Here is a 27,067-nt window from a genome sequence, read left to right as displayed (position 1 = left end):
TGAACTGGACATACAACACGGACTCACTCTAAGTCTATGTGATCGTGCTCATTATTACTCCCTCCTCAAGGTCCTAAGCACAACTGACTAATCCAGAAACAGCCTGGGAATGACGCTCCTGCTATCACAGTGTATGGATGCAAAACATTAAAATATTTATTTCACACTAAATTATGTGCAAGATTTAGGGCCTCGTCCACATGAAAGCACAAATGGACTTTATTTAATGGACAAACAGACCCAGCGAGTGTGCAGCAAAGACTTATTGATCCTGTGATTTGAATTAACCCCGAATCTTTTTTTTTTCTCCCGAAGACAGTTGGCATTTTGAATGTTGATGCATGTAACTGTAAGTAAAAAAACTGTGACGGCGGCACACTGAGGATGTACGGGTTCAAACAATCCTCTCTTATTTATTCTAAAAGTGAAAGTGCACTTTAATATTAATCAGCCGAATTTAGGTGTTTGACGTGTGCGACAGAGCTCCCACTCTGTTAGCACATCTGTAGACGAGCGACGCTCCAATCCTGTTTGTGACACGTTCTTTAAAACAATTAAAGATGTTGCACTCATGTTCGTCTCCTGTTGCCCTCTCGCTCCAGCCATCTGTTCTGATACATTATTTATCAGCTTCCCTTAAAGCCGAGAGAGGAGAGTAATCCTGACTCTTATTATTTATTTACTTTTAGGAATGGCGTCTCTCTCCAAGCATCCTTTTTTGTTTTAAAGAAATAAAAACCATTAAAACATGATATATGCTATTGATTAATGTTTAATTTACATCTGGAGCCCATCACCTCAGCACAGACTCTGCTCATATTCATTGATTATTAAAAAAAACTGGATCAGCTGATCAGATTGAGAACACGTAACCACAGAGGAACACAACCAGCAGTTGAGCTGATTCAATTTGTGTCCTTGAGGACTTTCAGGAAATTACTTTTGATAGTCAATAACACAATTAAGTAAACTACACACGCATTATCATGAATATTTGATAAGAAATTATGTATTACCATGAAGTACCAGCTCAATAATTGATGAGGTGACACCCTGGTGACACAGAAGAGGGAGATAATGTCAGGAGCTGTGCCAGGATCTGTGTTCGCTTCATTGCCTTTCACACCAGCATGTGTGCACGTTGTAAATACAAATACACCAATAAAGTGTTGTTATCGCTCGTTCGCCCTCTGTGATGGGTAAGATTCATGTGAGTTTTGCTTTATTTGAAAATGTTTTTCATCGTCATTCAGCAAAATGTTCGGGTGTGTTTGAGACAGTTTTAAAAATCTGGAATCTATTTCTATGTAGAACAGTCAGAAACACACTACCACTCAAAAAAAAAAACAACGCTGGATGAACTCGATTCAGTTTAGTACGTGGTTTCCAATAAATATACGTGGCCACAACTCAAACAATGCTCATCCATGCACTATGGGGTTACATATATTTATTGAGGGAAGTCCTGCCCATAAATTTAGTTCATCCAATGACTTATTTATTTATTGGAGTGTGAAGGTTCTGCATTAATTTTAGTAATTTTTCAAGATAACTCACAGATCAGTAAAAGTCCAAATTTTAAATGTCAGAAGAAGAAATACCAAAAATACAGCTCCAAGAAAGTAAAAAAGATGTTTCTATACACAGGACTGCTGTAGCAACATTTAAGGCCCTTCATGTCCTTGCATAAACTTTGTTGTTTTTTTTTTCACTTAAAAGCCTTTAGACAATTCCAAAGATTAATTAAAAAATTGCTTCCACAGAGGTTTTTCAAAACTTAGTTATTAGAAAAAAAGTTTTTTTTATGAACAGTACTGTGCAAAATTTCTCACTATCCATGTTTCTGTATGTTTTTAAACATTTATTTTTATTAGTATGTCAGATTTAAAAAAAAATAATCAACATTTCTAAATGACAATTTACAAATATATAATCAGTCAGTCAGTCAGACAATCAATCAATCTTAGTGATTTGTAAATCTTTGATATAAATGTTTTTTTCTTCATTAGTATGTCATCAACAAATAAAATAAAAACTAAATTATTAAAATTTCAAATATTAGAGAATTTTATAACTGATAATGTACAACAATGTCTGAAAACTTTTTTCTTATATAGACTACCTATTGTGCAGAAGTCTTAACCCCCCCCCTCTCTCTCTCTCTCTCCCTCAAAATTAGACATTTTAATTTAAAATGTAATTTTAGAGAATTTTCAAAATCCAGTTACAGCAATTTTTAACCAACTATCCTACAACGTCAACATCAAACAATGTCTTTACATATATACAGCATTGTGCTGAAGTCTGAAATACCTCAGTGTTTCTGCATAAAAAAACATATTTCAAAAAAGTTTTATTTGTCATGTGTTTCCCCCTACATTAAAATGTCCCTCAAGACCAAATTTGAAATTTTCAACTGTTTATTTTGGGGATTGCCAGATGTCAAAAGTTACAGATTATTTATTCATTTACTTATTTTGAAGATTCCAGTATGTTAGTAAAAGTACCCTCAATTGGAATAAGCAGGCTTGGAATATGGATGGATATTAACAAAAGTATCAGATGTTTTCAGATTAAGAAAATGTGATTACTTAGTATGTCTACAATGGAATGCATGACTCCACATAGACAATAAACACAATAATAATCCATAAGTATTGAAGTGACTGATGATGAAAAAATAGTGGGACACAGTAACGAATTCAGTTTTGAAGGTAAAGTTTGATCACATGAGATATTTTAACTTTTACAGTTTCTTGCACTTTATATTGCTCCTTTTTCATTACCTCATTGGCGGAGGTAACATTTTCATCCGTTTGTTTGTTTGTTTGTTTGTTTGCCTGTTTGTGTGTCTATGTGTAAACAGTCTGCCCACAATTTTTCATATATCATTACGAAATTCTTATGGAAGATTACTATCCTGACAGCCAAGAAATTATTAGATTTTCAATGTCATAGGTCAAAAGTCAAAGTCAGAAGAAATGTTTGAAAATTGGAATCAGAAACTGAAAAAGTTGGAAAAGAAACCCAATAACACCCCCCCCCCCATAAAAAACAACAACAACAAAAAACAATTCAAGTGTATGAACTAAATACATACTCCTGACATGTGTTCACATGTAATTTATCTTCTGAAAAGCCACTTCTAACAGGACTTTGACCTTGAAATTTTTTTCCAAGGTAACGTTTTTGAGGAATTGGAAACTAGCTGAGTGTGGTGCTCTAGTTTTGTTTTTGAAGCATATTTGTGATTTTTTTTTTTTAACTTACTTCAGATTTCTGCATAGTACTCTATAGTTGTCTTTATTAATGCTACCCTGTCATCTCACAGCAGGATGTCTTTGGTATGATAAAAAACAAAATATTCTAATATAAGAAAGCTTATTTTAAGTGCATGGCAGGGCTCCAAAGCAAAGTTGTCCTGTGACATAACAGTTAATGATAAAACAATATTCTTCCAGAAAACACACTCCTTGTTAGAAAAATGTGCCATTATGGACAATAGATTTGAGCCAATTCATACCAAAAAAAAAAAAAAAAATGTGGAAACCACATTCAGCCTTCTGCAAAATTGAATCCAGTAGTTGAGGAATTTAATCATTTGCTGAGACAAAGGACGCTGAAGTTATAATGACTCCGATCATCAAGTTTTGCATGGAGCCCATAATTCACTTCTTTAATATTTCATAAACAAGTCAAGTTGGTGTTGACATTCAGCTGTGCATGTGGCATCATTGATAATTTTCTGTCACCTAAAAAAAAAAAGTCCTGAGGTGGTTTTATGGAGCATTGTTATATCAAATTAGCTGGAGTGCGGCCAGAAAAGCAGACAAACGTGAATACGGGGGACAGCAGCTGAACTCTGTTCTTATGTTGCAGTTAATGGGCTTCTTTTGTTGCAGTAATGAAATGTTTTGTAGGAATATGGGGATATTTTATTTTTTCCCCAGAAAAGGGACACACACGCACACACACACAGTACATCCAATGCTTTTCTTGACATGGGAAACCCACCTAGTATTTTTTTGTCAAACAGGCAGACATAAAGTAGACGCAGGCCCGAAAGCCGCTCAAGGGTCAAGGGTCAAAGCACACTCATCCCCCCCTTTTAATTCCTGCAAGAGAGCTGATCAATAACCCAATCAATTAGAATCAATTAGCTCATCTCTGAATGGAGATATTACAAACAAAGCATATCTTGATGCAGCAAGTAATGTGTCTGTCTGCCACATAACTGCAGCTTGACTCATCCTGACTCAGCACCGAGCAGACACATCCTCAGACGCTTCCAGCAGGATCCCAGCACGACCACAGCCATGCACACGTGTGGTGTTTCTCTGTGCAAAAAAGATAGATTTGCAAGATGCATCTGTGGGCTTGGATACAAATAGAGTAAAATACAGGTGGCACGAAATGTGTCCACTAGAGGACGTTAGTGAGCAGACAAAAACTGCCTTGGCTTCTTCCCTCATCAAGGTTTACTTCAAATCTCAGTGGGAACATTGAAGTAAACACATACTGTTGTGAGGAGTTTTTGCTGAGTGAAGTTTTACTGAAAATTAAATTTTATTAATCAGAGCATTTTTAATACGTACGGTGTGCTGGAGGCTTAAGAGTAAGCAGCAAAGAAGATTGTGTTTAAGTTTTTTAATGCAGGTGATGATACTGGGGGTCTGTAAAGCTGATTATTTAATGTGCAAAAAAAGAATCTAATGTGGAGGAAAAGTGATGCAGAAGAACCTTATATGAAATACAATAAGAATCATTCCTTCCTTATACATAACTGATTAGTGATCTCTACCTGATAACCGGTGATGACCAAACTGGGAGCAGAAAGCTGTTGTGTGATATGAAATTTGTTCAGTGAATCCGTTTCTTATCAGAACAACACAAACAGCAACTCAAAATAATTCACAGTCCTTGTTTAAATCGTTGACACCTTCTATTTTCAATTGCACAATGCAGAATAGCTTCAGACATAAATGCAAAATAAGAAATTTTCTATAATTACAATATTTATAAAATAATTAAACTTATTGAACAGGTCAGGTCTGAGAGTATGCTCTGGTGCATCACCACCACATCGCTGTATCCACCACAGCAACAGATCGACCTTGCATCCTAAATGACAATCACCTGGGCAGATGACTATCCTCACCTCTAGACAATAACCATTTATCTGCAGCCAGAAGATATGTGGACATCCCCTTGGGCTTTCTCAGTCGCTGGGGTCCCCAACACTGAACCACCTGGGTGTTTGATCATGGACAGAGGAATGCGCCACATGGCCAAGATGTCAAAGATGATGTTCCCTCAGAATGGAAGTGATACTCCTTATCTGAGTCTCTCCCAATTGTTCATTTGGCACAAAGTCATTCCAGCAGTATCCAAGGATTGCCCTAAGAGACCTAGTACCAAACACATCGGTCATCCCTTTACATCTCTGGTTAGCATCCAAGACTTACAACCATGCAGTAAGACAGGAAGCACCAGTACACTGAAGACGTGGACATTTGTTCTCCTGAAAAGGTGTTGACATCTTCAAACACCTCAATCCAGCGACCTCATGACTCCATAAGCTCTTCTCAACCATCTCGGTCTCAGATTCTGATGACCTAAAGAAATTAATGTCAGTGCTGAGAGAAGCAAACCTCTCTAAAAGTTCAACACTTTCACTGCATGCAGATACATTCTGATGGGAGAGCCCAAGAAGTCATTGAGAGCCTAGATCTTAGTCTTGATCCAGGACAATCTCAAACACGCCAATTCCTCACACAGCTTCCGAAATGGTAAAATGAGGCTATCCATGGATTCCCATTACAGGATCATATGCAAAGTCATGACCAGTAAACCTTTCCTCACCAACAAAGGCACCTTAGCCACTGGATTCCACAACCGTACCCAACACCCAGTCCATGCAGGGTGCCAATCACTGAACAGTGGAAGAGCCAGAACACATCTCTGACAGGCATTAGTATTCACTCGGAAAATGTCAGAGATTCTGCTTCTGGCCTCCACAGCATTTACAGTGTCTGTGCATAGCATGGCTATGATGTCCAGCAACATGTTGGGCATCCCCACAAATTCTCACCATGTCCCATAGAGCAGAGTGGCTAACTGGAAAATGCTGTGCAAAATCCTGTTGCAAATAATCTTCACAAGTACTTTTCCTTCCACAGAGAACAGTGTAATACTGCTATATTGTTGCAATGCCAGTGATCCCCCTTTTCTTTTCAGTGTGTGACATCAAATCCTTTCCTCTGGTTTGTAGGGATGATAGCTGGCTCCCAGACAGAAACATTGCTGGGTACTTCCCCAGCCAAGGTTGGGGAAGTGCAGCGATCAAATCTAGGTGTGATGAACAAATAAAATGAAGGCAAGAAAGCTTGTTGATGTGCAGAGAGGGATTCAGGAAGAGAAACAAATTAGTAAGGGTGAACTGAGGACAACAATGAGGAGTGGAAAAGTAGTTTGTCTAAATAACATACCAGTGGAGGCACGGAAATATTTAGGAGAGATAGCAGTGCAGCATTTGTTTTTTTTCCTTTTCTTTTTTTTACCAGATTTTTTCATAAAAACTTGGAAAGTGAGAGAATGCCTGAGGAGTTGATGAAAAGTGTGCTGGTACTCATTTTAAGAATAACAGCAATGTGAGGAGCGGTAGTAAGTATAGAGGCATAAAGCTGAGAGGTGAAGATGTCTGAGCAGCAATATGGTTTCATGCTGAGAAAGAGCACCACAGATGCAGTGTTTGCGATGAGAGCGCTGATGGAGAAGAATAGAGAAGAATAGACAAAACCAGAAGGAGTTACATTGTGTGTTTGTGAACTTAGAGAAAGCTTATGACAGGGTGCCAGGAGAAGAGTTGTGGTATTGTATGAGGAAGTCTGGAGTGGTAAAGAAGTATGTGAGGGTTGCGCAGGATATAAACAAGGACAGTGTGATTGCAGTGAGGTGTGCGGTTCAAATGATGGATGCATTCAAAGTGGAGGTGGGATTATATCAAGGATCGGCTGTGAGCCCTTTCTTGCTTGCAACAACAATGAACAGGTTGACGGACGAGCTCAGACAGGAGTCTCCCCAGACTATGATATTTGCAGATGATAATGTGATCTATTGTGAGAGCAGAGAGCAGGTGTGGATGAACCTGGAGAGGAGGAGATGCACTCTGGAGAGAAGGAGAATGAAAATCAGTCAGAGAAAAATGGAGTGAATGTGGGAGCACAGTGGAATAGTGAGGTTGCAAGGTGTAGAGGTGGTAAGGTGGGTAGGTTTGACCATGGATAGTGTGGTAGAGAGGTAAAGAAGAGAGTGCAGGCAGTGTGAAAAAGAGTGGCAGGAGTGATTTGTGATGGGAGTGTGTACACAAGAGTGTATGGGAAAGTTTCCAAAAAAGGTAGTGAAACCAGCTATGTTGTACGACTTAAAGGATATGGCACTAACAAAAATAAGGGAAGTAGCGCAGATGTTTCGTTAGTCCGAGTGAGTGATGAAGATGGAAGGATTAGGAATAAGCATATCAGAAAGACAGCACAGGTAAGATGGACTTAGAGTCCACGTGAGAATGATAAGATTGAGATAGTTTGCAGTGTATACAGGGAGAAGGATACTGCGGATGGAGCCACCAGGCAGGAGGAGAAGTGGGAGGCCAAAGAGGAAGCTTATGGACGTGTTGAGGGAGGACATGCAGGTGGTGTGGTGTGACAGAAGAAGATGCAGAGGGCAGGGTGAGATGGAGAAGAAAGAAGAAAGGTTCAATTCCAGGTGTGTGTGCTTAAGTAATTAAAATACAAGGAACAATGAATTAGATAAACATCTAACCACTTTGTGGAAAATCATACTGCATTTTTTTACTGGGTGCATTTGACAATGTCACTTCAGTACAAAAATTTCAGACTGGTTCATTCCCTGCAATGTTTCCAAGAATTCCTAACAACTAATTTTAAAAAATATTAACCCCTTAACGCCTATTGTCGCATATATGCTACAATATTTGACTCAAATATGCAACATACCAAATTGACCAGTATGCCTGTTGTCGCATATTTGCAACATACCAGTATTATCATTATAACATAAATTATTACCAAAATACCAAAATTACGACTTATTTTTGTGCAAAAGTGAAATTAATAATCTCAACATTATTTATCATCTACTTAAAGGCAAAAACACACACAAAACATTTTTTTTATATACAGCTATATAAATTCAGGCATTAAGGGGTTAAATATGAGGCCTTTAATTTAAGCTTTCAAAAAGAAAAATATCTGGCAATTACTGACCTAAAATCAGCTGTTTGTGCAATGTCTGTGTGCGCATAAATGCATGAGTGCGCCTCCATCAGAGCCCATGTGTGTGTGTCCATCATGCTGCCAGGCCAGCCCGGCAGTTGCCAAGAATCCCAGGAAACTATCCGCTACAGCGATCTCCTATTATAGCAGCAGACTGTGAGGACGGGTAGCACAGGGGAGGTGAAAGGGGGAGTTACAGCTCCTCCCCTTCATATGACCTATGCCCATTTGTGCTGAGGTGCGAGACTGCAGCCAGGGAATGCAGAGGGAGTTTTTCAATGTGTACGTCTGAAAAGTAGAATCAGAGTGTCAGATCCACGCTGAAAGCTGAGACAGCCGATGGCAGCAGGCGGGACGATGACCAAAAGCCATTTGTCGACACTCCGTGTGGTGCTTGTCAGTTGTGTTTATTGAAGAGGGCACTGCGGGACACTTCAGTGATTTATGTCTTACCAAAACAGTCCCTCTCCACCCCGCCGCCATCCCCAGCCACAGTAGTAACTGATCAGGAGGAAACATGGCTTTTCTCTTGGTTTTGACCCCATGACCTCTAAAACAACTTGTAGCATTTGTTGGTTAAAGCCATGACTGCTAATGGTCACCAGTCAGATTTCCAGACTTATAAATAGTGTTTCATCCATCTGACACTCGACACCAGAGGATCTCGCAGACACACGTGTTAGCTCGAGCCCTCGCTCTGTCCCCTGTGGTGGACGCTCTCTCTGGGACAATTTCTCTATTTTTGTCTGGTGTCAGCGCAGAGTTCTGGTCCCTGCCTTTGGTTAGTTGCTCAGAACCCTGAGCGCAGCCCATGTGGATATTTTGGGTTCTTGTCAGTAGAAAGCCAGAAAGGACTTTTCCAAGGTGTCGGGACAAGAGCAGACTAACTGGGCCTTTTTGGCCAAAATATGGATTATATGGAAATGAAGTAAGTGTGATTATAGATGCTGAGGCGTACTGGTTTTTTTTATGGATTATATGACTGAAAGGTAAAACAGGTGGATTTCATTTTGCAGGTTTGTTGCAGAGGAACAAAAATCTGTATTATTGCATGGATGTGTTGTCTTTTTCCGCTAATTTTATACATTTAAAAATATCATCATCAGACTTATTTACATGGATTTATTTTCTTTTTCCCTGCATTTTGTTTTTGGATTTTTCACCAGTGTGTGATTTAAAAGATTCTTTGCTGCAATTTGCCATTGGAAATTGCACATTCACTTGCGTCATGCAGCGTGACACTCCAGTGATGGATTTTTTTTTTTGTCTCAGTGAGACTTGATATTTATAAACATTCTGTCATATGCATTTGGCTCTTGTTACTTCTGTTCAAGCTCTCAACTGAAGATCCAGCAGTGTCGAATTCCAAAGCTGAAGCCATCACTTGACAAAAATAAACCTGTCACATGCAAGAATGAACAGAAATCACTGTCAACATTCATTACAAAGAGACAAAAATGGCAAAAATTAGACATAATTTTATATATGTGCAGGATTTTTACTGATACTCATATTTTTTCCACATTTACTATAGAATATAAGTTGTATATTTGTCCACACTATGTTAAAAGTTACTTTTTAGGATGCCTCTGCAGGAAACCGTTTTCATTTCTACTTCAGTTTGATTTGGAATGATGCACTGTATCCTGACAGGACAACAGTGCAGCTGTTTTGTAGATGCTTATGAGCTGGACAACCTCCACATCAGAGGGTATTAATGAATCACAAGATAGTGTATTCTCAGAAAGCCGACAGCTGCCTGGAAGCTGCAGTAAATTTAACCAGAACACATGCACAATATTGCTCCAAAACGTGAAAACAACTTTTTTGTTTATTTGCTGCATTTTGGAAATTCTAAGAAACCCAATATTTTATTTTAAAAAGAGCAAGCATGAGTGCAGCTTGTTTTGGCAGTGGCAAAAAGAGAAAGAAATTCCATTACCAATATAACAAGTATTGTTTTTATTTAATCTTCTCCATCAGTATATTTGGATTTTCTGCAGCTGCTCTCTTCATTCCTGAAAAATAAAGTCAGGTTCGTTATTTCCAGTAAATATCATAATTATTGTAACTTGATCATGCAAACTTTACACTCAGATGCAAACAGTTTGAGGAGTGTGTGAACTTGTTTTGTCAGCAGCAACAAAACTGACAGTGTATTATTACTGAAGCAAAATACAACAAAATCAATATTGGTTTGATTTTTATATTTAAAAAAAATATATACTATATTAACACTCCGAACCTCACACAGTTCCTGGATATTTTGTTTATGTTTTTGTAGACTTGTACTTGCAAATGCAAGTCTTGCACCTCTAAAAAAAAAAAAAAAGCATTTTATGCAGTATAATAGTTATAATGTCATAGATCATAAAAGAAGAAAAAACATAACCTGAATTTCTTTGATAATTTATTTGCATTGGAAAAGATGTAACGTATAAATATATAACATTTTTTTCAAGTGCCCACAAGTACTAAAGCTTCCGTCACACATAGCAAGAATGTGCAGGAACCAGCTGACATGGCAAATATTGCCATAATCCAACGCAGTCGGGAGGAAAAGGGGCATGGTCAGCCGTGCCAGAATGAATGCATCCGTAGTACCTGGTCCACACCTGCATGATGGCATCCAAAGCGCATGTAGACAACAGGTAGATGACACAGACTGCTGTCAGACGGCCATAAAAGGTGCTGCAGACTCCCCGATGGCAAACACGGGACTGGAGCACTGTGTTCCTCATGCTCTGCTCACACGTGTGGGGCTGCAATTATCACTCAGTCATGCGTGTGTGTGTGTGTGTGTGTATGCATATATGAGCCACGTGCCACTGGACAGCTTTGCTGAAAGTTTGCTGGCACTGTACCATGGTGTCCCCTGTGTCAGATGGAGCTTTTCCAGTGAACTTCAATTTCTTTTTTCTTTTTTGCTCACTTCAGGAGCACAACGCAACTCTGGACACCGTGATGCCTGGATTATCACATGGGATTTCATTTTATTTTGGGTGAGAGGATTTTAACCATAGGCTGCCGGTTTGGGCTCCCTGTCCATATCCGCGCTGTGACACACTCCTGGACCGCTGTTGGAGGTGAGATTCATGTTTATTAATGGTGGAACAGCCTGGCACAAGTTCCATGTCATATCTCCTACAGAGTTAGAAGGTAATCATTTATTGCAGCGTGAGAGCCATGCAGCTCTGAGCCAGATGCGTGCAATGATGCGTTACTGCACACCACAGAGAGACGCAGCTGCCGGTGTTATATAGAGTTATGATGGAGACAATAGTTCACATTATTTATGTTGCCCATGGGAATGAATGGACAAATATCTGTACTGTAAAGTCTACTGTGGATATAACGGCCTGTTCAGATTTACAGCAGTGTGAGCGCAGTAGCGCATGGAGCTTTCGGTTTGATAGCCACTGTTCACATTCACAGTACATGATAATAATTCATAATTATTTTCATGATGAAGCATGCCACATACATTTCAACAGTTCCTTTGCACTCTGGGGGGGGGGGCATTATTATACATAGCACGTGCAGGTCATACTGGCAGACTTTGTCGTGCCAGATCCATCTCGAGGTTCCTTTGTATGCGCTCAAATTGTTTCAGATCCTGTTTTTCCGCCATCGGAATATGTAAATTGCGGTCAGATGGTCCTCAGATTGCACATGGACCACTGTCAGATAGGTGTCGCATCTCGACGATGCCCAGAGGGTTTTAAACATGTGCATCACACTCGGGTTGCCCGCCGATTTTGACCAACTGTGTGGACTTCCGCAGATGGCTGTCAAAACATTTTGGAACTGAAATCTGACTTTTCGAATGTGCACCCATTCATAATTCTGAAGCCATTCTGCATGATTCCAGGTATGTGTGACGGAGGCATTAGGGAGACTCAGATGAGGACTATCACTCACATTATGAAAGATCATCAGCTCTGGTTAGGTTAAAAAACTCCAGCTTTTGTTGGCTTCTGGTTTATTCTTCTCTACAAGAGTCAAGACAGAAGTCAGACTACCAGAGAAAGAATTTTAGCTGAGGAAGCTTCTGTGATTTGAAGCGAAACGTCCTCACGTCAAGCAACCCAGTCCAGTCGAAGATTCAAGCTTCTCTACTATCAGCTCTGACATTTTGCCCATGTGGCACATTTCTCAGATCATGATCCAGCACAGAAGTTCCTCAGTGTTGAGGACTTCAATGGCTGGAGAAAGCTACATGGATGCCCACATTTTGCTTGGCTGCAGCAGGTAGATGGTTACTTTTGAGAGGTGGGGCTGGACCTGTTGTCTGCCTGGGTCATTGCTCTCCAGGAACCAAGAGGATTTATGGTATGGTGGATGCGTTCAAGGCATGGCACCATAACGTGCTCCCAAATTTGACCTGGACACAAATGTTACCAATGACGGAAAAGAAAAGCGGAGACTCTGCATGCGGTACATGTACTTTAAACATGTTTTTGTATTATACTATCACTCTCGCCGTAACTCTCCACTCTGTCATTGTTCTCTTTTGCCATCCAGTTGAAGATTTTCTCAATTTTTGACACGTGACTGTTGGTCTCAGCCAGCAGGGGTGGTGGCCAAGTGGTTAATGCGCTTGGTTTCAGTGCAGAAGGTTCTGGGTTCAAATCCCACTCCTGCCATATTTCTCCATGTAATGTGGAGTTGCGACACGAAGGGCATCTGGCGTAAAACCTGTGCCAGTTCAATATGCAGATCCACCTTGGATTTGCTGTGGCGACACCGAGTGCAAACAAGGGAGCAGCCGAAGGGACTTACTGTTGGTCTCAGCCGAGTCATTCAAGACTTCACAGTTGCACTGAAGAGTGCTGAATGTTTGACTCATTTACTTATTTTATAGAATTTGGACAGAGCAGGCAACTTATTTGAGACAACATTTTTACTGAGACATGTAAGAAAGTCATTTTTAATGAAATATCACTATTTTAAGCTTATATTTGGTTGGTTTTCCTGACGGAAGCATTTGGTACACATGATTGGTAAAGGACAGCTGGAAAATGTGATGATATTTTCCATTTTACTCTCTGGATATGATACATGGTGTAATTTCGGCTTTGTGTTGTGGTGTTTAAGGGTTTACTATACCATAATAAATGTGTGGGTGTGTGGTTATTTGCCACAGGTGGTATGGAATCATCCTCTGTTCCCAAAATAACTCACGTGAGGGTCTTTACTGTGCCTAGCAACAGTATGGTTTTCTTCCCCACATGTCCCTGAAGGTCAAAGTGATCGAGTGGGAGGATTTACAGAGCTGTTTTCAGAATCACATTCAGAACATTGTTGCTTAATGCAAAACAAAAAAGACTGCCCTCAGGGCCAGCTCTCATTGAAATAAAGAAGCACAGAAATCTCATTTCAAGTGACAGCTTGAAAAAGCAAGATTGTGAGAATATATTACATCTTTATGTAATAATAGTTTCACAAAATTTCAAACACATCACTCACAACATTATGTTCATAATTCTTTCTTCTTTCCTGTAGGAAAACAAGCAATCCCAGAATTTTGGGGATGGAGAGAAGCTAAAATGAACCTCTCAGGAGTTTGGATGTGTATTACATCCTGACTTTGGGCCCCAGTATCTGGGATCTGTAAGACCCTCCTGCAGACTGTTTGCATGAATGAGTGAGCAGCAGAGCACAGAGCTCCTCATTAGAGAGCTTGCATCATGACTTCAGTTGAGAAGCGCCGTTCGAGCAGAAAGAATGGTAGCCGTCGAAAGCACAGCAATGGCGGCTACCGCAGCACCTCCAGAGGCGGATCCTTTGTGGACGAGACTGACCGTGAGGTAAGCAGTCTGACTGATCGGGCATTTAGGAGCCTTTGCATTGGCGAGGAGGCAGTGTATAATGACTCGGACCTCTGCTCGTCATCACCCGCCATCCAGAGAGATCGCCAGCAGGCCTTTGGTCAGAACATCCAGCAGAGACAGAGGGAGCTGATGATGAGAAGAGAGGGAGAGGAGAACTTCAGTGTCAGGCTGCAACAGTATGGCCAAGATTGGATCCAAGGAGGAATGTATGGGCCCCAGATCCAGCAAAATCCACAGTGGGGAGTCTACAGAGATAACACTACACCAGGAACAGTTTCTGCCACATTCCAGAACTCCTGTATAGAAATGTCGCAGCAAGAGAAATCACCGAAGGAAGGACAGTTGTCCTTCCTTACTAACGGAGCCACTGAGTTGAGTTTGCAGCAACGAAGAAGCCACTCCAGGGTTTCATCTCTTATCAAGGCTTTTGACTCTGAGGGACACAGGGATGGAACTGGGATGGATGGGAAATATAGGGAGTGGAGTGATGAGCCAAGCTGGGACAAATCAGCTCTGATGAGCATCCAGAGAGACCTTTCTGAATTCTCTACATCATATCAGCAAAATTTTAATAGTGGTCCTTTCCCCTCAGCTGGCCAGTTCTCATCCCCAGATACTAACTTCCAATCCGCTGAAGTAGCCACAGCAGTGGCTCACATGAATGCCACATCTTCTTACATGAGGTCATCCCACGCTAGACACAGCATGTCTGCACACGTCAACTCTAATTTTTTTATGCACAGCGAGTTTAGTCCCTTTAAGACATGGAGGGACCATAACAGGTTTCCCTTCCAACACGGACAAATGTCAGGGTTCATGTACTGCTCAGAGTTTCCTAAATGGTATGAGACACCAATGTACAAGGAGCTTTCACTGGAGGCCCAGCCAAAGGCTCCTTCTAGACCTCGGAGGAATACCATGCCACCCATTGCTCCTCCTGCTCCTCCACGTGCTATATCGACATCGTCAACACTGCAGAAACCCTCTTCCCTGGAGAAACGCTGCGAGTCTGAGCTGGTGGGACATTATCCCCACTGGAAACAGACACAGCACCTAGGGACAAACAGGCTTCCATTGCAACGCCCATCGACTGTGTCACCAAACACTGCTGTGTCTCAAAGTGTCCTAGACACTATCAGCTCCATCACCGCCCTCCAGCAAGGGATCGCAATGATGACAACGGAGCCAAACATCGCAGTCGCACCAGCAACAAATCAACAAGCAGCTGTGTGTAATGATAATCTAATCCCCCCAATGTGCAATGAAGCCGCAGTCGTGCAAAATATTGTCAGCGGTAACACCAACGCAACTCCCTTCAACATCAGCCAGCTGGTGACGCCTTTAATCCACGCGCCGCAGGAAGCAGAGACGTCTGCAGTTCAGCAATGTACTGTTTCACCACAACCTGTGGAACATCCTCCAGTGCGGGCTGAGAGCAGGAGCGTCACTCCTGACGTTAGGATGTCAAGTTACAGGTCCAGAGCCACGAACCTCCTCTTTAATCTCAAAGACAACAGGAAGAGAGTGAAAAGCACCTACAGTCCGAGCAAATTTAAAGGTCTGGAGATGCAGGAGAAGAACAAGCAACACGTTATTCAGGAAAGTACAGATGTTGTGATAGACATCCCAGATTTTCCCGATCTAAAGGAAGCAGAATCCACGTGGAAATATGCGATATCGCACCAGCATTTAAAGCAGTATCACAACCCTAAGTTGTCATTTACGGGGCTAAATTCTCAAACAGCTACAGGGCAAAATTCAGGCTACACACAAAGTGATTATCAGACAGCTCAGGTGCAAGGTGAGACATTTCGTCATTCTGGGTTCACCGGCTTCATACCTGAAAATTACAGCAACAATCAGCTGGCTAATGGACAGAATCTCCATGAAGATTTATCGTCATTTGCTCCCAATAAACAAAGAGTGCCTGATAAAGTAGAAATACTGGGAGGCGATGTATGCAAACTTAAACCGCTTCACACAGCACCGGACACACTGAGACAAAACAACGAGAAGAACAATCAAATAAAAGAATCTTTAATGAGTACAGCAAATGCTGAGCAACATTTTAATGAAACAAATGGATGGGCATTCTCAAAGGCAGACAGATCTCAGCAACTGAAAGAGAACAAACATAATTACAATAATGCACCTTTGCAAGAATGGTGCAGGCTGCAGGTTAGTGCTGGCAACACAAACAAACAAGACACAGAAATGCAAGGTGCAAAAACAACACCGAAAGAAGAAATACCCGCTTTAATGGGAAAACAAGAACATGCTAATTTAAAATTTGTGTTAAAAGAGGAACTAAGTTCACCAACAGACAGAAACAAAGGAGAACATCAGCCAGTTATGAATGCAAAAGATGAGAACATACAGGTGGCTGCAGCAGTAACGAAAAAAGTGGAAAGTTGCGATAAAAAGGTCAGTCCGAATACTTTAAACCAAGTACCACAACGTATCCCACCTGTACTCAAAGAAAATATGGCCTACTATGGGCAAAAGCAAACTGGAGTTTCAAAAGACAGACATGCAGATCTTCAAGAGTACTATGGCCTCAGGGAGGAGAACAACATTAAAGAGAATAATTTGATACAGAAGTACAATATAAATCAACAACCTTTTACTGGTAAGGGTGACAAAATTATACCCACACAAAAAACAGATCAAAGAAAAGATGCACCAACGCTAAAGGACAGTGAAGTCCAAAATCCCCAACAAAACGAAATGAGACAGTCTGAACACAATTTGCAGATGACTTCATTGTCTGTTGCTGACAAAGCAACTGTGCTTGCAACAGTCCAGCAGATGAAGGACAGACAACGCAATGAGGTTAAAACTGAGGCGACAAATACAGAACAGATAAAAGACCTGGCAAAGGTTCAGCACCAGGAGAAACCTGAGGCAGAATCGGCCATGCTAAATATAACAGAGCCTGAACAGAACACAGCAAAAGAGACGAGATCAGATCCTGAAATGACCAGTGAGACGCAAGCGGAATTTTCCGAACGTGAACAACCCAGAGGACGACGAAAAGGAGAGGAAAATACGGAAAGATTCCGAGGAAAAGAGCCAGATCAGCAGAGTGACGGGGAGAAAAAAGCAGAGCAGAAGAGAATACAGAAAGAAACAGTGGAGCTGAGAAACCTGATGGAGATCGCAGGAGCAGAGAAAGTAAGAAAAGAGCTGCAGATCAGAGCGGAACAAGCTGTGGTGAAGAGGCTAAAAGAGGAACATACGAAAAATGAAGCAGAAAAAAACAAGCAGGCCGGAACAGAGTGTAATCAGACAGAGGAGACAAAAACAGCAAAGGTTGAAAGACAAGCACAACAAATCAGACAGGAATCAGAAGAAAATAAGAAAGCAGAAGCATTGACGCAAAATGCGACAACAACCCCAGAGAAAACGAAAGACGAGCACAAAACAGCAAACGTAGTAGAAGTGGAAAAGATCAAAGTAGATGATGTTAAAGAGCATAAGGTCGAGGGAGATTTAATTCCAACACCTCAGAAACACGAAGAACAAGGCAAAAGTGAAAGAAAGATAAATAAAACCAAAGAGCCAAAAACTGAGGAGAGCTTGAAAGAATCCAAAGCGGAACCATTTAAAGGAGATCTGAGAAAAACAGAGAGGGTGCAGGAAGCATCAGTTCAGACAGTGGCAAAAGTAATATTAACAGAACCAATAAAGAGTGGACCCGATAAAGTCGCGCAGGTCAAGACGGAATTAGCCAAAGCTAAAGCGGAGCTGGCTAAAATAAAAGAGAAAATGAGAGGAGAACAAAAAGTCAGAAATACTTTCCTCCCAAATGAAGATTTCAACACAAACAAAGACATTTCTTTAAAGGGTAACATAAATCAGAGCAAAGACACCAAAGACCAGACTGACGCCTCGCAAATGGCTCAAAGGCAGGAACACACCGGTGTCAGCAAGTACAATCACGTTCAGCCGGACAGGGGCGCCGACGACTACGAACGCCTGAGAGAGAAATACGGTTTTGGCAACACACGTGCAATGAATAAAATCAAAGTTTCTGCAGCTTTTTCCAACGATAACAAAGCACCAGATGTCTCTGCTGAAGGCGAGGCAGCGAGTGTCATGAAAATAACGGATGACGCTCCTAAAAGCAGCAGCCCTGGAACAGCTAAAGCAGAAAAAATCCAGGACACAGGTAGTGTTCAAGATAACGAAGTGACAGAAAGTCAATATATTTATAGCGAGTCCTCCAAAGAATTCAAACTGTCTACGAATGCAGATAAAACAACAGATCGTAGCGGAATCGTTGACAAAGTTAAGCATGACAGTGTTGAAGATCAGGACAAATGTGAGATTTCCCAGAAAAGTGATTCTAATTTGGCTAAACAGGTTGTCCTTGAGAGAAAGTCTAAATCAAGTGATCACAGTCTTATTTCGAGTAAAGACCAGCATTTTACTCCTCTCAGAATGTTTCCCCACAAAGACAGAGCTCAGACGAAAGAAGAGATCCTGACATCCAAGATAAAAGCTCACGCTGAAAAAGAGATTTCAGCTATTAAAGAGAAGAGGTTTGCTATAAGAGATGGATTCCTGTCCAAAAATTCCATCAAACATTTAGCGGGCGGTCAGAGTATTAATGTCCGACAGAGGCCATCGTCACAGGATGCGTCTAAAAGACATGAAGGTGCAGCGTGCAGTAACGTTACACCCAAACACCAGATAGAGCCTTCAGGGGTGCAAACAGAACCAGACAAATCCTTTGCACATTCAACTTCTGCAGCCACAGCAACAAAGTCTGCAGCAACTGTCAGTATGTTACAAGACTGTTTACAGATACAAGCGCCCACAGAACCACTGAAGGGCAAAAACACAGAACCGCCCACAGAAGCCAAATGTTCCAGACGTCTTTCTTCAAAACCAGTTCAATCAGAAATAAAGTTGCTAAATCACAATAATGAACAGGCAGAAGAAAAACAAGCTGTAAGCTATGGAGAAAAGTGTCATAGGAAAGAGGACGGAACTGTAATAAATGCACAGAAACAGGATCCAACCCAATTTAATACAAAGGGCAAACCTGAAATGGCATCAAGAGCTGAGATTAAACAAGAAAAAGATCAGAAGGCTACAGAACCATCGCCGGAAAGTGACTGTCTACAGATCATGGGAATAATGGTGACTATTCGAGAACGAAAACCATCAGTGAGAGACGCGCAGGCAGATAAAAGCACCCAAGTACAACCGAAAGAGGGCACCGAGGCAGAGCCGAGCTCAGGAACAGAAAAAGACAAAGAAAACAAATCTCCAAAAAATTCCAGCAATCAATTTGTTGTGATCACTGGGGAACAAATAATCACTCAGCCGAAGAGTTCACAAAATAAAAGAACCCAAACAGAGGCCCCGACTGAAAGTGACCATCCCCATGCACTCACTGTGCCGACTAAAAATAAAGTGTCGTCTGAAACTCTACCCCTCCTGTGTGGAGATGAAGTAAAAAACAAAACTGAAGATGACAAATATAAAACCCCTGATGAGGACTTGAAGAAGAACAACAAGAATGCTCTAGTTGAGATGATCACAGAAGAGAAAAATCAGAGTAAAACTCAAACTGAGAATTTGGAGGCCGAGGTGTTAAACATGGGAACTAAATGTCTTCATGCTTCCAACGCAGATGATTATGGAAGTCTAATAAAACATGATGTGCAGCAAATGGGGGTAGGAGATATGACAAAAACGGTCACAAATTCTTACAAAAGCAGTAGCTCAGATGGACAGAGTGCGCCTCTCTTGGAGGAAAATAGGAACAACACAACATTGTCACAGCCATCCAACAAAAATAACCTCTATCAGCACCAGAGTGAACACGCTGGAAAGATTAACCCCAGAGATGATAACCTCCATATAGATAGCATCGCCATTAAGGTTGTGCCAGCAGAAACCCAGAAAGACAACTTGAGAATGGTGGAAAACGATCACATCATGAATACCGCTGCTGGTTTGAAAGCGGCTAATGAGCAGGAGCAACATGAAACATCAGTTGACCATGTGAACAATGAACACGTTATTCCAGTGAGCAGCGAGAAGGGGAGAAAAGAGAGTCTGGAAGACAAACAGGAGGTGAGAAAAGAGTCAGAGTCATCAAAAACCACAGACTCCAACAATGATGTCATTGCAAGTAGTGGCGATGGTAAAGCTGAAAACAGAACATCTGATGAAGAGAAGAAACTTGGACCAGCAGTGGATGAATCACAGCCGACAGAGGAAGATTACTTCCAAGTGCAAGGAGTAAGAGGAGCAAGCGGTAGTGGAAATGTTGGACAGGTATCAGATGCACCCCCGCAGAGAATGGGACTTTCAGGAGCACCACCCAACAAGACCATCATCGACACTGAGTCTAGTATGGAATTAATACCTGAAGTTATTTCACTGGTTGAACGCAAGAAAACCGTGGACACATTTTCAGAAAAAGTCCACCAAGAAAATGTAACAAGAAAAACCAGGGGAATAAACAATAATGCATCTTTGAAGCCAAGTGACAGTCCTTCAGAGAGACAGAGCGACAAGTGTGATGTAGACTTGGGTCAGGCTATAAAAAAACAGAAAGTGGAAAACCAATCTGGTTTGTATGCAAACAGAAGACAAAGCAAGAGAACCCCAAGAGAAAATACTGCTCCAGAAACACCTGAAGATAAACCAAAACCAAAAGAGAGGGTAACAACTATCCCTGAAATCTCTGCAATAGCAGACTATGCCAGATTAAAAGTAATTGTTTCGGAAGATCGAGAAAATGAATTTCAGGAATTCCCTCCAAACAAAAAGGAAGGATTTTTCCCATTAATTCAAACTCGTCACAGCAGATGTCCTGTGTTTACCACTGATGTCAAAGAAGTGAGCGTGAAACAGAAAAATCCTCCAAATAAGGTTGAGGTCAAAGTAAACAAGAAGCCCAAAGCAATTGTGTTTTCAACAATGGAGAAAGAACACAGACAGACTGGGATGTTCAAACTGGGTGAGAAAGGAGGACAAGAGAAAATGTCTCCACACGTCGAGGATAACAAAGTCGATTTTGACCCTGGAGCTCAACAAGACCTCAAACACAAATCACCAACAGCACATTTTAAAAGTGAAGAAGCCCAGGCAGTTACACAAAGTATTCATCAGATAACAAACCCTCTGGCACACTCACAAACATCATCTTCAGACAAGCCAAGAAAAAGTTTGCAACAGTCGCTTGATAGCGTCAGTTCACAGGAGAAACCAGCAGAATTACCCCAGAGAGACAAAGAAATATTGCATGTCGATAAACTGTCTCATCAACGAGTCGCCTCAATGCCAACGTGCAAGATGGACAGACACACAACAACCCCACAAAAAGATGCAACAGGAGAAAAACGACAGCATACAGCAGCCAGCACCGAGCAAGAGGAAATACGTGAGACATGGCACGAAGAAACCACAGAGAAACATCGAGAGGAAGAGCAAGAGGAGAAAAAAGGAAGGGAGAAGGAAAAGGAGAGAGAGAGGAGCAGAGTGTCTCAGGCCGAAAATGACAGGAGAGCTGCTCAGAGAGAAGAGGAGAGAAGAGCGAGAGAGAGGGAGGCTGCAGCCGCCAAGATCAAGGAGAGGCGGGAAAAACAAAGGGAAGAGGAGATCAAAGCAAAGGAAGAAAGAAAAGCAAAGCAGGTCGAGGAGGAAAAGAAGGCAAGAGAAAGAGAAGAGAAGAGGAGGATAAGAGAAGCTGAGGAGAAGAGAACAAAAGTCCTGGAGGAAGAAAGGAGGCGAAAACAAGTTGAGGAGGAAGAAAGGAGGCGAAAACAAGTTGTAGAGGAAGAAAGGAGGCGAAAACAAGTTGTAGAGGAAGAAAGGAGGCGAAAACAAGTTGAGGAAGAAGAAAGGAGGCGAAAACATGTTGAGGAGCAAATGAGAGCAAAACTGAGAGAAGAGGAAAGTAGAATAAAAGAGTTTGAGAAGAGAAGGCAAGTGAAGCAGATGGAGGAGAGGAGAGCTGCCCGAGAAGAGGAGCAGAGGAGAGCTGAGAATGAAAGACAAGCCAGGCAGAAGGAGGAGGAGAAAAGGATTCAAGAGATCCAGGAGAGGACAAAACCCACTCAGAGTGAGGAACAGAGGAAAGATGGACAGAAAAGAGAAGGATGGACAGCGTCAAAGAAAGCTGATGAGGAGCAACAAGCTGCTGAAAAAGAGAAAACAAGAAGAAAACAAAAAGAGCAGCAAGTGAAGGAAATCAAGAAGGAGGGGCTCCTTCAGGAAGAGGAGACGAGGGCAGCACAAGCCCAAATACTCTCCCAAGGAGATGGTGAGGCTCAAAAGAAAGAGGAAGAAAAGTTAGAGCAAACAGAGGAAGAACAAGCCTCAACGATAGAGGAGCAGAGAGGAGCAGCACAAAGGATGGATGTTCTCCAGTACTATGCAATCACCACAGAAGAAGAGAAGAAACCCAAAAACAAACCTTCACCCTCTCAGCAAATAAACAATATCCTTGGTTTAGAGTCAGCTGAGGATTTTGGATCTGGTAGTAGGCCTCATCGGCCGTACACCCCGGTTTCTCCAGCTCCTCCAACTCCCTGCCGCTCCAACAACTCCTCTCCTGCACTAGGTGTCAAGCCTTCCATGTTCAGGGTGAAGGACAACACCATCAGAGGTTCATCTCTTACAAAATCCATCAAACCACGTTTCTATAAAAACTTTGGAGAAGATTCCCGACCTGGTTCATCCCTGGAATTGGATAAAGGAGAAGAGGACCAGGAAGTACTGAGGCACAGCATTGGAACTCCTGTCCATCCTGATATTGTATCTCCAGGATTCAACAGACAATCTGCTCTGAAAGAATCCCCGACACGTCCATCGGGATCTTCATCAAAGGTCTACTCAGCCCTGCTCCCACAACACAGACCCTACTCCAGGAGGAGCATCGCTGTGGATGAGGACAACTCCCGCTCTGTCTTCAGCAACATGTCTGAGGGGGTGGAGACTTTTGTAACCAGTGCTACAGACATGGCAGATGTACGTGGACTGTACGAGTATGACAGGCCAGAATCAGCGTGCAGCTTCAGCAGTGACGCCTCCCGCTCTTTAGGGAAACCTCCAGCTGTTCCCCCAAAGAGCGAGAAAGCCTTACGCAGGGCACAAAGGTTGACTACACGAAGGATGAAGAAGGAGTCGCTGTCCAAAGCTGCAACGGAAAGCCCCCCTGGAGATGATAAAAATCTCCTTACTGCTTCTGGAGTTCCTTACTCTTCCACTGAGGTACGCTCCTCCAACTGCCATATCATGGCTTCCCCTCATTGCTCTCCTCCTGTCTCCCTCGCTCATGCACCAGCATTAGGATCCAGTTTGTCATCTTTTCACGCAGAGCAACAATCCCCTCACAGCTCCTTCTATGCCTCCCATCATGCTGCTGCTCCTGTCTCACTTCCTGTTGTCTTGCCTCATGCCACTGGCGCTATCTTCACCCCTATCGCCTCACCGCATGCCGCTGCTCCTATTGCTCTCCCTGTTGCTTCCCCTCATGTCACCGGCCCTGTTTCCCAACCTGTTGTTCCAAAGACAGTTACTCATGTTCCCTCTTCTCCCACTCTTCACCAAACCAACCAATCAGCCCCGGTGACCCAGTACCAAGTGGAATCAAGCTATGGCCACTCCTTCCCACTGACCCAACGTAAAGTGCTGCAGGACCTTGGCTCTGGTCAGTACTTTGTAGTCGACATGCCAGTTCCAGTGAAAACAAAGATGTTTTATGACCCTGAGACAGGGAAGTATGTGCAGTTGAATGTACGTGAATCTGTCCAGAGTGGCACCCGAGCGCAGTCCCAGCATGCCCACATTCAGCCGCACCCCCAAATGCAGGTCACGCAGCTACAGCAGAGCATCTCCCAGACCTCTCCTGCTGGCAAGCCTGTTGTACTCTCCCAAAACTACCAACACCCTTACCCCCACCCAGCTGCTGTCTCCAAAATGCCCCCGCACAGGTCGCCCTCAGGGATGTCGCCCCCTGCTGCTCCACCACAGGATCCACGGCTCGCTGGAGAGAGCCACATCTACAGATATCAAGCTCCCGAAATGGGGCAGAACTCTGAGGAGCACACGCCGTACATGGACACAGTTAATGATAAAGACAAAACGCATAACCCGGTTTACAACACACATGGCTCATATGAGTCGTTCCCCGAGCGTGACACAAACAGCCAGCTTGCAAGAAGCGCCGTGTGTGAAAATGATAACTCAGCCCACTCACGATATCGGCCCCGTAGCATCATTACAATGAGAGAACTGGAGGATTTTATGGATGTGTCTGACTGGTGAGAACACAGACCGGCCACTTTGACTTTTAGAGGTTGAACAAAGTAAAGCTGACAAACAGATTGTTTGACAAAATGATCAAATGCAGAGTACGCTTGGATTATTATATATTCAATGTCTGTAAAAAAAAAAAAAAAAAAAAAACTTTTTCAAGTGAGAAAAAGAATGCTGTTTGGTCTGGAGTTGCCTTTCATGAAAAAAGTCTCTCAGATGAGCTGCTGTTGTGATTGAGATTTAAAATGTAAAGCTGTTTATTGGGTCACAGAGATGTTCACCATTCCATTTGACTTTTTGATTGTGAGATGCTAATTTTAATGTGTATGCAGCACAGTGAGTAAACAAAGAAAAGATTTATGAAACAGTATAACAATGTCACAACATAGGGTAGTGGGCAAAAGTTTTATGCATCCTAGAATTTTGATAGCAGGGTTGTGTTTAAATATGTAGCACCTTTTGATTTAAAAAAAAAAAAACTTTGACAAATTTTACTTTGTGTTGAAAATGAGTCTTTATAAAGCACTTTTATTTCTGTGGTATATCGCAGAATTACAGCTAAATGTATTTCTGGTAAAGTATTTATTTTGGAGGATTCCGTGACAAACATAGTGAGTTTGCTCTGTGAGATCTTGCAGATGGCATGAAAAAGGAAGCGCATGTGGGCATGCACAAGGTTTGAAGTTCATGCTGCAGTTGGTGTAAACTGGAAATTTAGATAACAGACTTCCAATGAAAAATATATATCAAGTCTAATAAAGCTATGATAAAGTGTTAACCTCACCACTGACTCATTTTGGCAAACATTTTAGCTGCTGCTAAAGATTTTACTGACAACTGACAGCAAATCCATGTGAGTGTTGTTTTACTTGTCCAGCAGATATCTGCACAGGTAAGACAATGCAAGCAACCCCCAAAAAGCATATTTTCCTATGCCCTGACACGGAAAGGGTGTCAGACCATCTTTTCACTGTATTTTAACTCATGTGGGTCAAAATCCTAAATTGTTTCCAGATAAGGCAAATTTTGATCATATTGGTGATATAATATTGTACATCCTTTGTTTCAATACTAAGGATTATGGTGGTGCTAAAGAAAGTCAATCTTAAGAATTAAATGGTAAGAAAAAAAATCATAAGGGAGTAATCTTTTAATATAAGTGGAGGTTCCGGGTGGGGGGGGGGGGGGGGGGGTCTTCTTCATCAGTGGATCAACAAAGCAGTATTCTTCTATTCTTCAATTTCTAATGTTAAAAAAAATTCTATTCCACAATACAAACTAATTTGGCAGCATGGTGGCTTAGTGGTTAGCACTGTTGCCTCGCAGCAAGAAGGTCGTGGGTTCAATTCCCGTGGCCTTTCTGTGTGGAGTTTGCATGTTCTCCCTGTGTTTGCGTGGGTTTCCTCCGGGTGCTCCGGTTTCCTCCCACATCCAAAGACATGCGGGTTAGGTGGATTGGAATCTTTAAAATTGTCCGTAGGTGTGTGTGGGTGTGTCTGTGTTTGTTTGTCTATTTGTGGCCCTGCGACAGACTGGCGTCCTGTCCTGGGTGTACCCCACCTCGCGCTCTATGACTGCTGGGATAGGCTCCAGCCCCACGCGACCCTTAATTGGACTACGCGGTAGAAGATGAATGAATGAATGAATACAAACTAATTTTATTCTAAAATTATTTTTAAAAATGTAAATTATATATAAACTAACAAACCAATCATCAAAACCAGAATCTGATTAACAGGCAATAAATAGATAAAATAATACCTGTACCCAGATAAGCGGCTGAAAATGAATGAATATGTTAATAAAATAATAAAAAGTTGTAGGTATACTGCTTGGAACATGACAACATAAAGACTGTTGTTGACAATGACTTAGTTATATAATTACTGTAAAAATGTCATTTAATACTCGTATAACCTTTTTAAAATTATAAATTACTGGAGAAATGAACTAAATTAATATATTTTTAAATGTGAAAATTTGTCACATATTTAGCTTATGTGAATTTATTTAGGAATATCAACTATTCAGTACATTTTCACTATTTCATTAGATGTGTCTTGACTTTTTTGCACTTTGTTGTATGTGGTGTGTTCAGTAAATTGTACAAATACTGGTTTCTGCAATGAACGCTAGTATTACGAAGGTTCTCAATGGAGAGATACTTCATTCTGGAATTTGCTTTGCCTGAAATGATATGCCAAACTCACATTGTTGATCAGATCTGCAGCTAGTGTAAAGCAAATTAAGCAAACAAACTGGTTTAAAGCAAAGAACCTACAGATATGTGATTAGTGTTGTTTTCAGGTTACAGTTCAAACTGTACTTCATTTTTTAAAGTGGGAAGTTTTCAAAAAAAATGCTCTTGTGCTGCCGTGAAACAGACTTAGTGTGACATGGACTTAATTCAAGCAATAAAAATACATTTCATTCAACAAAATTGTTTTGCTTCATGATGGCAGTCTTTCAAAATCCCCACATAAACATTTTAAAATAAATAATGTAAGTGATTGTCACAACAGGTTCGTTTCATTTTGCTGCTTAAATTATATTGGTGTCACTCGCATCCTGTTGTGATTGTTAAAAATGTTCCCCAGGTCTCTGTGTGCAGGAGACATTTACAAAGGCTTATTGAGAGAGACCAGTGATATGGCC

General features: G+C 41.6%; 1 protein-coding gene across 1 annotated transcript; it reads left to right on the top strand.

Annotated features, from left to right (window-relative positions):
* Positions 1–9,193: 9,193 nt before the first annotated feature.
* LOC117523455 (titin homolog) lies at positions 9,194–25,482 on the top strand. The gene is made up of 2 exons (XM_034184997.1): positions 9,194–9,222; positions 13,800–25,482. The coding sequence occupies exon 2, from the start codon at positions 13,985–13,987 to the stop codon at positions 24,419–24,421; it is 10,437 nt and encodes a 3,478-aa protein (XP_034040888.1). The 5' UTR covers positions 9,194–9,222; positions 13,800–13,984; the 3' UTR covers positions 24,422–25,482.
* The last annotated feature ends 1,585 nt before the right edge of the window (positions 25,483–27,067 follow it).

Source organism: Thalassophryne amazonica, chromosome 13 (assembly GCF_902500255.1).
Source record: "Thalassophryne amazonica chromosome 13, fThaAma1.1, whole genome shotgun sequence".
Taxonomy (NCBI): Eukaryota; Metazoa; Chordata; class Actinopteri; order Batrachoidiformes; family Batrachoididae; genus Thalassophryne; species Thalassophryne amazonica.
The sequence above is the reverse complement of the archived record's forward strand: the minus strand, read 5'-3'. Positions and strand labels throughout refer to the sequence as shown.

Excerpts from the sequence above, each read along its gene's own strand:
- LOC117523455 (XM_034184997.1), top strand. The coding sequence starts at position 13,985 with ATGACTTCAGTTGAGAAGCGCCGTTCGAGCAGAAAGAATGGTAGCCGT.